This window comes from Zootoca vivipara, chromosome 3 (genome assembly GCF_965207765.1).
Source record: "Zootoca vivipara chromosome 3, rZooViv2.hap1.1, whole genome shotgun sequence".
NCBI lineage: Eukaryota > Metazoa > Chordata > Lepidosauria > Squamata > Lacertidae > Zootoca > Zootoca vivipara.
Window position 1 is genome coordinate 2,094,762 of NC_142586.1, and position 11,448 is coordinate 2,106,209.

Below are 11,448 nucleotides of genomic sequence, written 5' to 3' on the forward strand. Positions count from 1 at the left end.
TGTTGTAGATTGTAAGGTAGTATCTGTGGATCTTGCACACTTTCATAGCTCTATCTTCCTATGTAATCATGGAACTATCTCAAAATGAAACTCTCCTTCAGATAAGTCCATCAGGCAATTCTGTTTTGGGTTATAGAAAGAAGGTCACAGAGAAGCAATACACATTGGAAGAGCTGTGGCTATCACTTGCAAAGTATCATTCAATGGGGAATGCTAGCTTGCCATAGCCAATTGCAGTAAAATATTTCAATAGAATATATTAACACCAATTTATTTTTACAAAATATTCCTTTGCAACAGTTATTGAAATATGTTATTGAAATATTAAGAACTCACATTTAAAAATTAAGCAAAGTATAAAAACACAAAGACCTTCAGAGGTCCAAAAGAACTGTGAATCTGAGGGCTACTGCTGATGTAACATTTTTCCTCCACTGAAAAATGTCTAAAGAGGAATGCATGCTAAAGTGTTACAGGGGAAGGAACATCCATGTGGATTACACAAGATAACATGGGCGAGATTGTGAGATTCTGCTCATGAATCATGTCTGCAAAATACATGCAGGTTTTACATTCCAGTGTCACATTTTTTCATGTGTTAGTATTTTTTATCACAACAGAATTGGCTCACAGTGAAGACACTGGTGGTAATGCTTTTCTTACAGGTTTCTTGTAGAAGAGTAGCTTTTTTGTTATCTGGAACAAGTTCAGATTCTCAGAAACCCAAATAATTAAGGCAACAGGAACCAAGGAAGATGGACAGGTGGCTGTTCTGCATCAAGACCTCACCGCAGATGTCCAACTAGAACTTGTTGAGCGAATTTCCTCCACACGTGGCCTCATATCCCATGGAGCATCCACTCTCATTTTATGCCAGCTTAGGTTATCAGAGCGGAAATGATTATCTAGCTGGTCAAACTCATGAAGACGGAAGCGAGTTGCCAGTTGGTTCACCATTCTTCTGAGGGCAATGAATGCAATAACAACCTGGAAGACAAGGAAGACTACAAAGATGATATTCACTGCTCGCTCCAAGGGTTGGATTTTCAGACCTCCATTTAAAAGCAGGAAGAGAATTAAGGGCAGTTGTAAAAGGAGACTCAGGAGCCAAAAGCCGGCTAGTTCAGGAACCTATTAAAGGCAAAGAAATAAGGGGGGGGGGGTTTGTATCAATATACTAACCTCATGGCAGCATCACGACTCAGTAGTAGAAAATTTATTGGTCAGACTTTCTAACACCTGTGTCCAAAGTGTGAAGACAGAGAAACTACCGTAAGAGCCAGAGATTTCATTAAGCAGCTTTTCAACTTCTGCAGAATTTCTACTTCTATTGTTGTTGCTGCAGCTTTCAAGAGAACCCTGCCAACGAAGTGACTTTTCACTCAGACCCAACCCCACCAGACTTTTTACTCAGACATCTCAGCCAGATGTCCTTTCGCTGAGAGGGGGAACAGACTACAAACAGGACTGGGGACAGTTGGGGGAAGCGAGGGAGTGGATGTAAATTTCTAGCTTGTGTCTCTTCAACAGGAAACATTGCCCTTTAGCTACCCTGAACAGCAACAGAGGACAAATTGTATTGCTCACATTCTCATCTGTCTCACCCTAGGGAACAGGGTCACAATTGCAGCAGCAGGTTCTGACCTTACAAACCCACTAGCACCCCAATCCTAAACATGTAGGGCATAATCCAATCAGAGGTGTACATAGGCTTCCTTGAGTCCTTGGCAAGGAGCTGTATTGCCCTCATCTCCGCCATCGCTATGTGCCTCGCCCAGCTGCCCAGAGCAGCGGAAGAGCAGCTTGGAGAGCGTGCAGAAGGACAGACAGGCTCCTAGCCAGTCAGAATAGAGAGCTGTGGCTTTTGTGCCCCCCTGGGCCAGAGCCCTTGGCGGGGCCCAACCTAACCAACCCCTAGGTACGCCCCTTAATCCAATACAGATTTAAACACAGAAGCAAATAGCATGGTGGGGCAGAGCTGCTTACCTGAGCTCCTGGTAGGGTGGGGAGGGTGTTGTGGTGGAAACACACTGGATTGAATTGGTCACTGCATTTGCAGTGTTCTGACCTTGCCACTGTCTTGCTGCTCTCAATAAGCAGCAGTACCTCACCTGCATGGAGGTCAAGTAAGTGCCTCTGACCCACTATGCCAGGCATCCCCAAACTGCGGCCCTCCAGATGTTTTGGCCTACAACTCCCATGATCCCTAGCTAACAGGACCAGTGGTCGGGGAAGATGGGAATTTGTTTTCCAAAACATCTGGAGGGCCGAAGTTTGGGGATGCCTGCACTATGCTATCTGCTATTGCTTAAACACCTGAAATCAACATACTTAAGTATCTTGTATGTAACATTTCCCCCCCCCAGTGGCTAGGAAAACACACTCTGCACATACCCAGGAGCATTTCTTTCCTTTCTTACTAATCCATGCAACTGCAAGGCTAAAACCTTAATCAGATTGAGCATTGGATAGAATTTTAGAATGTTGGAATTGCAGACAGCATGTTAGACTGATCCACCATGTGCTTCTGTGCTTGTTTATTCATAAGAAAATCTCACTGTATTTAATGGGATTATTCCTAGGTAAATGTGCATAGGAAAAGTGCAGCTCCAAAGTATTAACCTTATTATTTGTTAGACAGATACATGTCAGTTCCATTTCCTTCCAGATCCACATTATGTCCCATGTAGTTTTCTTTACATTTCATTCCAGAATGGCATTTACTAGTACTAGCACTATGTGTTTTTTTAATACCACATTTCTGTAGTGTATTTCAAGTATTCAAAGTGCTTCACATAGCTTTTTTTCAACTCTTACAACAGCCCTGTGTGGTCAATAGCATTACTCTATGTTGCTTTCCCTGATCCATTAAGACTAGACCTGTTTTATGTGATTGAATACATCAATACCAATTTTATTTTTTAATGTGCTTTTATATTATTGCTTATTGGTTTTACAGTATGTTGCATTTTTGTTTTAACATTGTTCACCACTTAAGAGACTTTTAAAATATTCTGTTTATTAACACTTTAAAAATATTTCAGAAGAGGGTAGAAACTTAGGCTAGAGAGCAGTGGTTTGTTGAGACTATCTAATGAGCACCTAACTATTAACCAGGGGCTTCATGGCTTTCACACTTTGTCTTGGCCACTGTGCTACAGAAGCTCTTCCATACAAGTGTCTACAAAAAAACCATGTATGAGTTTAACCAGCATGTCTGTGTGGTATCTTATCTCCAGGACTGAGTCCAGCTACTAAATTTGTTGGGGGGAGGCTGTAACCTAAGAAAGGTTATTCAATATTAATAATCTATTAGTCTGAGATAACTGCTACTGAATTCCTCATGGGTGTGAGGCAAACTTACCTTCTCCTGCAAATTCCCCATGTATCCTAGGTACAAGCGGATCATTTCAATCAGAGAGGTTAATATTATGACTGTCACCAAGATGAACTTGTAGTAGTCTGGTAAGACTGGATACTAGAATTGAGAAATGATGAAAAATTAAATACAGACATACCTCGTTTTGTTGCGCTTCACATTACTGCACTTCACACATATTGTGTTTTATACAAATTGAAGGTTTGTGGCAACCCTTAATCAAACAAGTCTACTGGTGCTATTTTTCCAACAGCATGTGCTCACTTTGTGTCTCTGTGTCACATTAATTAAGGTATGTTTATTGCTTTTTTAGATATACTACTATCGCACACTTACCAAACTCCAGTATAGTGTGAATGTAATTTTTACACTGGGAAACCAAAAACTTTGTGTGACTCACTTTATTGCAATATTTGCTTTATGGCAGTAGTCTGGAACTGAACCCACAATATCTCTGAGGTATGCCTGTACTACCATTGGCCAATTGACTGTCATATTCTCGGAATCCATACTGTACTGAGAATCTATGTCAGGCGTCCCCAAACTGCGGCCCTCCAGATGTTTTTTTTTAAAAAAATATTTTATTAATTTTCCAATTAAAACCAATTATATCACATTCAATATTTCAAATTATACACATATATATATCAATCAAACCGAATGTTATGCCAAATCATCTAAAGAATTTTTTATTTGGGTTCCCATGCTTCAAGAAATTGGGAATTCCTCGCCACTGTCCACTGCCGTCTTTTTTCTAAAGTTCAAATCGTCCTCCAAGTTCATAATAATCCAGATCTTCCCCTTACAGTCACATAGATGTTTTCCACTTTCATCCGATTGTTTCCCAGCTGCTGAGATAAATATCAAACAAAGTTTCACAGATGTTCTTTCTCCTGTGTGAGTTAATCAGTCCAGCCTCCCCATAAATCTTCTTAATGGAGCTCCCTGTTGCGTCGAAGCAGCACGAAGCAGCGCCATCTTAAAAAGCTCAAATCACTTTCGTTTCCTCTCATAGCCATGAAGATTTACGATCATTATAGAATTTACAGCTTTTCCAGGCAGGAGACCCAAACATCAAACCATAAACTCTTGGTAAATTAATGGATCTCCTTGCCCTATAGCTGAACTTAGCTTCAGGTCGCTGCTCCAATTTAAAGTGCGTCACAGCTCATAAATCCTCCGAACGCGTCCAGAACTCCTTCCGTCCGACTAGGGGGGGGCTTTTCTCATCGGCAACTCCACATCTTTAAAAAATATGCTCAGTAACAACAGTTATAAAGTTCAACTCACACAGTCTTTTGCTTCTCTTTCACTCCAAACAAGCCAGGACATCGCGTCCGGGAAGGTACGAGGCAACGGCCCTCCAGATGTTTTGGCCTACAACTCCCATGACCCCTAGCTAAGAGGACCAGTGGTCAGGGATGATGGGAACTGTAGTCCAAAACATCTGGAGGGCCGAAGTTTGGGGACGCCTGATCTATGTTTTTCCCAAGAAACTTGCCTGCTTATGTTATAAACCTGCCTGCAAGTGTCGCTTGACCACAGCCATCTCATTAGGTTACAGCAGGGGAGGGAGAGAAGGAATGGAGAGCCATCTCTGCTGAGAAGTCAGGCCCTTCCCTCTCATCAACTGCCAGCTGACTGGCAGCAGTCATTACACTTCAGACTTTTCCCTTCTATATGTTGAAGGCTACAACACCAGGCTGCAGCAGAGGTGGAGAGGAAAGGGGTGGAGGGTCACTCCATCAAGGCAGCTGAGACCATTAACTGTTTTCTCCTCATCTCCTTGAACTTTTCCACTCTGGCTGGTCATTAGAAGAACTTATAACTAGGAACCTATAACAGAGTTTGCTTATTTCATTCTCCTTATCTATGTTTCCTTTGTGTGATTGTTCTTTGGATTGTAAACATTAAGACTGCCTTGTTTGCACTGATATGCAAGCTGTTTTGGGAGCTTTTTTGGCTGAAGAGGGGGATACCGTACAAAATTCTTTAAATAAATACCACTCATAACATTCTCAATCTTATTACAGAAGTACAGCTATTACAAGGTATGTAGATGCACAATTACTATTCTCTCTCTTGCAGAGTGTGTACAGAACAATAGCAAATGCAATAGGATTATAAGAGTACCAATTGTCTTCTGAACTCACCTTCAGCTGCAGCATCACTATACTGCTGACCCACCAAAATGGGAAAAAGCAGAGGTTGAAATAGAGGGACATCTGCAAGGGCAAACTGGAGACGATTTCATTATCTGGAGAGACAGAGAGGAAAGAACCCACCAGCCACTTCAGACTTTTCCCTTCTATATGTTGAAGGCTACAACTTTATGCACAGTTGGTAAAGTGGTAAAGTGTGTGTGTTTTATTTTCAGTTGCAAATGAATTAGATATAATTCATATATCTAATATATATATTAGATATAAAGGGACACGGGTGGTGCTGTGGTCTAAACCACTGAGCCTCTTGGGCTTGCCGATCGGATCCCCGCGATGGGGTGAGCTCCTGTTGCTCAGTCCCAGCTCCTAGCAGTTCAAAAGCACACCAAAAAGTGCAAGTAGATAAATAGGTACCGCTCGGGCAGGAAGGTAAACGGCGTTTTCATGCGCTACTCTGGTTCGTCAGAAGCGGTTTAGTCATGCTGGCCACATGACCCAGAAGCTGTCTGCGGACAGACGCCAGCTCCCTCGGCCATCAAAGCGAGATGAGCACCACAACCCCAGAGTTGTTCACAACTGGACCTAACGGTCAGGGGTCCCTTTACCTTTTTAGAGAAAAAATAATAGCAGCAACAATAACAGCTGCAGGTTGGAGTACAGTGCCATCACAACAAGTGAAAATGTAACAAAAGCAATCCCAGTTAAGGTTCATTGGATGAATAGTCAGATCAAAGTGTCATTCCACAACGTCCCCCGTGTTGCTGGTGGATGGAAGCCATGCATATCCAATAAAAGGAGGCCATGTATAAAAGCTTGTTTATCTTTCTTGTTGTAGTAAGGCCATTAGTTTATCCATAAGTATAGAGTTCCATATCTACGACAGGCAAGCTTCAAAGAGATTTATATTGAGTCCTCCAATACCTGGCAATTATTAATGTGGCAGCAGTTAAATGAATAATAAGGTACCGGTATTTATTAGGCATTCTTTGGGCTTCTTAAGGAAAATAAGACAATAGTGCTTCTTTATAGAAACACGGCCATCACCCACCCACCCAAACGGTCTGGGGGGAGCCCCTGATCTTGCATTCACTGCAATCATCACTGCAATCATCACTGCAACTGCAACAGCCCAGGATACTGCACTGAATCCCCGCCATCCAGCACCTTTCCATCTCAACTCCTGGCAGCCGTCCACGTGACGGCGGCGGCGGCGCCATCTTTGTAGCTGGCCCATTGCGGCGCCCTCGCCCGTCACTCACCCGGAACGTTCTCGGCGGCGCTGTTCCCGGGTCCGGTCCGGTTGTTGTCCGTGAAGACGGTCCGGCTGAAGGAGCCCAGCCCCCTCCTTACGGGCTCCGGCAGCGACATAAGTGCACGCCGGCGGCCTCTGCTCGTTGCTACGGCAACTAGACGCCGCCCGGCGCTCCGTGCGCAGCTGCGCCGCCTCCTCTTAAGAGGCACCCAAAGAGGTGCGCGGTAAACGGAGATCCGCGCAACTCGGCACTTCAGGTTCATCCACGCATTGGCCCAACCAGGTTGTGAGGTACGGAGGAATCGTGGAGTAAAATAAAAGGCACGCTTGTAACGATGCGCACCTCCCCCTAAAAAAAGCATTTGTTTTGACAGGGGAGTGGGGAAAAGGTTTGGGGCTACTTGGTGGAGGGGAAGAAGGTACGTAACATGAGAAGGCTGTTTTGCTTTCATTTAGTCTCCCGTAGCAAGAATGTGCATTTTGCAAACGCGGTGCTCCTCCTCCAGCCTCTTCATTCCGAGCAATGCTGTGCAGCTGGCAGAATCTGAACCCACATCTCCCTCCCTCCACATGTGATTTTGCAAACGATTTTGGGTTGCAGCTCTGGGAAAGCCAACTCGGGCATCTGAAGGAAACAACAAACTATACCTGGGTTATTCTTCATTTCGCGGAAAACCCGAAACTGGATGTTGAAAACATGAATGGGACGTTTACTTGAATTCAGCGGTAAAGAGCGGGTTTTCCTGGGGGAAAGCGCGGGGGGGGGGGCAAACGGAAGTGCCGAACAGCAGGGATATCTAATCAGTACTTCGAGAGAGAAGATCCGGAATTAAACTGCGACAAGTGGTATTGAAAAACAGTATGGTGCTGGGCTGGTGCTCTCCGTACACTGTTCTAGCCAGTGCTTTTTGTCTAAAAAATGTTTAGGAGTAGTACTGTACTCTCATTTTGACTCAAGAAAACCACCATTTTATAGTTGAAATCGGGGGGGGGGGGATACAGTAAATGGACAAAAGTACAAAGCTTCACAATATGTTTAGGGGTCTGCATCCCCCCAGTTCCAGCCAGACATCCTGACTGTAATGAGGTCCGCAGTACATGCCACTCAGGGGCTCACCCAAGACAATTTGGCCTTAAGGCGGTGGCGGGGGGGGGGGTCGCTTGTGTTATAAAAAACCTTCCAGTGGAGGCAACCCCAGAAAATATCCAGGCCTGCCTGCTCCGCACCCACCCTGTGAGGAGGAAAAAGTGTGAGGGAATCAGGCACAGATAACACGAGGGATTGTTGCAGTCTCCCAGGTCTTAGTTCAACACTTTTACCACTACACCCTGCAGTCTTTGTGATTTTGACATGAGCTTTTAAGAGTGTGTGGGACAATAATCTTAACACTAATCCTGTACACACTTTACAGGGAGTAAGTCCCACTGCACACTGGTGTTTACCTTTGAGTAGAGATGTATGAGACTGCACCATTCATTACTCAATAAAGTCAACTGTTTTTATTTCTCTTCATGCGTACACTTTGTAAGTACTGTAAAACAAAAGCCACTGAAAGGCTACCATGGTTTTAAATCAGAGGTACTGTAATCTTTATGTATCTGCAATGGTTCAGCTAAGCTGCCTGGTAGGTGCTGGCCAAACTCCTGTGGATTTTTTTGGCAACAACACAGAGCCATAAACTATATGCAGTATGCACTATAGTCAAGATCAAGTGTCAGCAGGTCTTAAGTGAACAAAGGTTCACTTAAGCTAAGCATAGCCAAGCCTGCGGTTTAGTGTCCTACCAGAATCACTGTTATGAGGCTACTTGATTTGCCTTTCTGGAGATGGCCAGCCCTATTACTGGACAAATCACAATTTTTTTCATAGTGTTCTGAACTTCCCTTACAATAAAAAGAACAGAAGGTGAGAGCTGAAGTTGGAGAGAGGAGCTGAAAAGCTTGTCCAGACCTACAGGTACTTGTCATAGAATGATAGAACTGTACAGTTGGAAGGGACCCTGAGAGTCATCTAGTGCAATGCAGGGATCTCAACTAAAGCATCCATGACAGATGGCCATCCAACCTCTGCTTAAAAACCTCTAAGCAAAGAAAGTCCACAACCTCCTGAGGGCGACTGTTGAACAGCTGTTACCGTCTTACTGTCCTAGCCTCTGGAGCAGGAGAAAACAAACTTGCTCCCTCTTCCATGTGACACCCCTTGGGATAGTTGAAGATGGCTCTCGTATCTCCTCTCCGTATCCTCTTTTGTAGGCAAAATGTACTAAACTCCCTCAACCTCATATGGCTTGGTATCCAGATCATCTCTTCTGCATACGTTCCAGCTTGTCAATATTCTTCTTAAATTGTGACACCTAGAACTGACCACAGTTGTCTGACCAAGGCAGAATACAGTGATACTATGACTTCTGTGTGTAGAAGGCTCTTTATTTGTATGTCATCAAGATATACAGCCCAGTCTAGTGTGAGAATCTGATCAGATATTGTATTGAATATACATTGTAAGCAACGTAAAACATTAGCAGGATTGTTATAAACTTGTGCAGTAAAGATAATTACAGTAAATGGGAATATAATGGGAAGTTAATAATTAGATACAAATTGGTTACGCCAGGCATCCCCAAAGTTTGGCCCTCCAGATGTTTTGGACTACAATTCCCATCTTCCCCAAACCAGTGGTCCTGTTAGCTAGGGATCATGGGAGTTGTAGGCCAAAACATCTGGAGGGCCACATTTTGGGGATGCCTGGGTTACGCAGTAGGAAAAAGATACAAAATAAGGAACTGCAGAAAGGAGGGGAGGGAAGTTGAAGAAAATGTGGATTGATTATGTAAAGATTGGTTTTTCTCTCTGTCAAAATACATGTATGGGGAAATGGGGGGGGGATTAAGGCAGAATACAGCAGTACTATTAATTCCATGTGTAGCTGGCTCAGGATTTGTGTATCATGAAGATATACTGCCCAGTCCAGTGTGAGAATCTGATCAGAGAGACAGTAAATTGTGATATGTCTCAAATTTCATATCTTAAAAGAATGGATAAATGAATGTATTAGAAGAGGCTTCTACAATGTGGCATAAAAATAATGGTTCATTTTGTTAAGCAGAATGCTAACTATGGAGGAACACTGGAAAGCAAAAATCTTAGATGTTAAAAAGATGTGGGGGGAGAAATCTCCGCACCTGTTGAAATCCCCTCTTCTACCAAAATGTTCAGGTAGGGAAGCCATATCTTCCCAAACCTCTTGCCTCCATAGTTACCAAAGTCTGACAGACATAGCCAACCAACAATTATCATTGTTGTTCTAATGCTTGTAGTTAAAAATAAAAATAAGATGGCGCAATTAGCTTAACATCATACTCCCAGAATAATGTTAGGGAAGTTTTGCTAGGGAAGAATAATGTTAGGGAATGTTGGCTTACCGGACCCCTTGATAGCATAATCCTTAAAGCACTTTGCCCATGCTAAGAACTTGTGAAGAGAATGGGCGTAATGCCAGCACCGTGTTTTGAAGATCAGTTTGTTAGACAATCTTCTATTTATGTCACTAACACTTTAACACCCACTGAATGTTTTGTCTGGCTCAGAAGAATTAGTACTACTGATTTAGAGCCCCTGTGTGTGCTCTGATTTGTTACACATAATAGCTAAGTGTCACACAACACATGCTACTTATCATGGTGTTGGCAAGCTGAAGTTCTTAGTGAGCTCAATATTATTGATGGGTGGGAGCTTGTGCATAAGTGTATTTATTTCACTGTTACTATCTAGTTAATACAAGCTTCAAATGTAGCTCTGTTATAACTGTCCATCTAGAATCCCTCTTAAGCAGTTGATTATGTGCGTGCAGAATTTTTGATTTGCTGTGATTTTTTAGAAGGCTTTTAAAAACCACACTGAAAACCCCCACAAGGGTTTGCTGAGAGTTAACAATTTATGGTTGTTGAAAAATGCTTTCCATACTCAAAACAAAGAGCCATATCAGTGTAAAGCATTATTATTATAATAGTTATTATTATAATTCTAGGTCCATGCTGCTTCACAGGGATGAAAGATGCATAAGGCATTTTGACTGGAATTCAGAAGCAGCTCTCCTAGTGTTCCAGCTTTTCCTATGTTATGAATTATGCAGAATGCATTTTGGAAGCTAAGAGTTGAAGTATTGCATTTAACTGTCATTGTGTTGAGATTGCCTGGCAATATACATGGCTTTTAAAAGCCTGACTCCGAAATGACAAAACTGTGTATGATTAAAAACCATGAAACTGCAGGTGAAGCAGCACTGAATGACTCTTAGGGACAAAAAAGATATGCAATGCTAAATATGTCATTACCAAGCACATCAAAGTTTTAAACATTAAATAGCAGGTGCAAAGGCTTATTTTCCTCAGAACCGCAAAGAAGGGAATTGGCTTCCATGAACCTGATCCTAACCAATAGGGAAGAATTGGTTGATGAGGTGAAGTGGATGTTGGAAAGAAATTCCTACTCCCTCGTAAAAAGGTAAAGGACCCCTGGACGGTTAAGGCCAAGGCAACCAGCGTTTGTCCACAGCCAGCTTTCCAGGTCATGGGGCTAGCATGACTAAACCACTTCTGGCACAACAGGGCACCGTGACAGAAACCAGAGCGCACGGAAGCACTGTTTACCTTCAA

The 11,448-nt window shown here is 43.0% G+C and overlaps 1 protein-coding gene across 2 annotated transcripts; it reads right to left on the reverse strand.

The window, feature by feature from the left end:
- Positions 1–255: 255 nt before the first annotated feature.
- TMEM17 (transmembrane protein 17) lies at positions 256–8,289 on the reverse strand. 2 transcript variants are annotated; one of them, XM_088665494.1, is made up of 4 exons: positions 6,801–8,289; positions 5,533–5,636; positions 3,365–3,478; positions 256–987 (listed from the first exon to the last, which is right to left on the reverse strand). In XM_088665494.1, the coding sequence occupies exons 1-4, from the start codon at positions 7,243–7,245 to the stop codon at positions 778–780; spliced, it is 873 nt and encodes a 290-aa protein (XP_088521620.1). In that variant the 5' UTR covers positions 7,246–8,289; the 3' UTR covers positions 256–777. The 2 variants fall into 2 exon arrangements, with proteins under 2 accessions (XP_088521620.1, XP_034966334.2); XM_035110443.3 differs by having other exon boundaries at positions 256–1,131.
- Positions 8,290–11,448: the final 3,159 nt, after the last annotated feature.

Coding starts and splice junctions, on each gene's coding strand:
- TMEM17 (XM_035110443.3), bottom strand. CDS start 7,245: ATGAAAGCAAAACAGCCTTCTCATGTTACGTACCTTCTTCCCCTCCAC. Junction 3,479..5,532: donor TAGTGATGCTGCAGCTGAAG/GTGAGTTCAGAA, acceptor TCTCAATTCTAG/TATCCAGTCTTACCAGACTA. Junction 1,132..3,364: donor TGGGGAATTTGCAGGAGAAG/GTAAGTTTGCCT, acceptor TGCCTTTAATAG/GTTCCTGAACTAGCCGGCTT.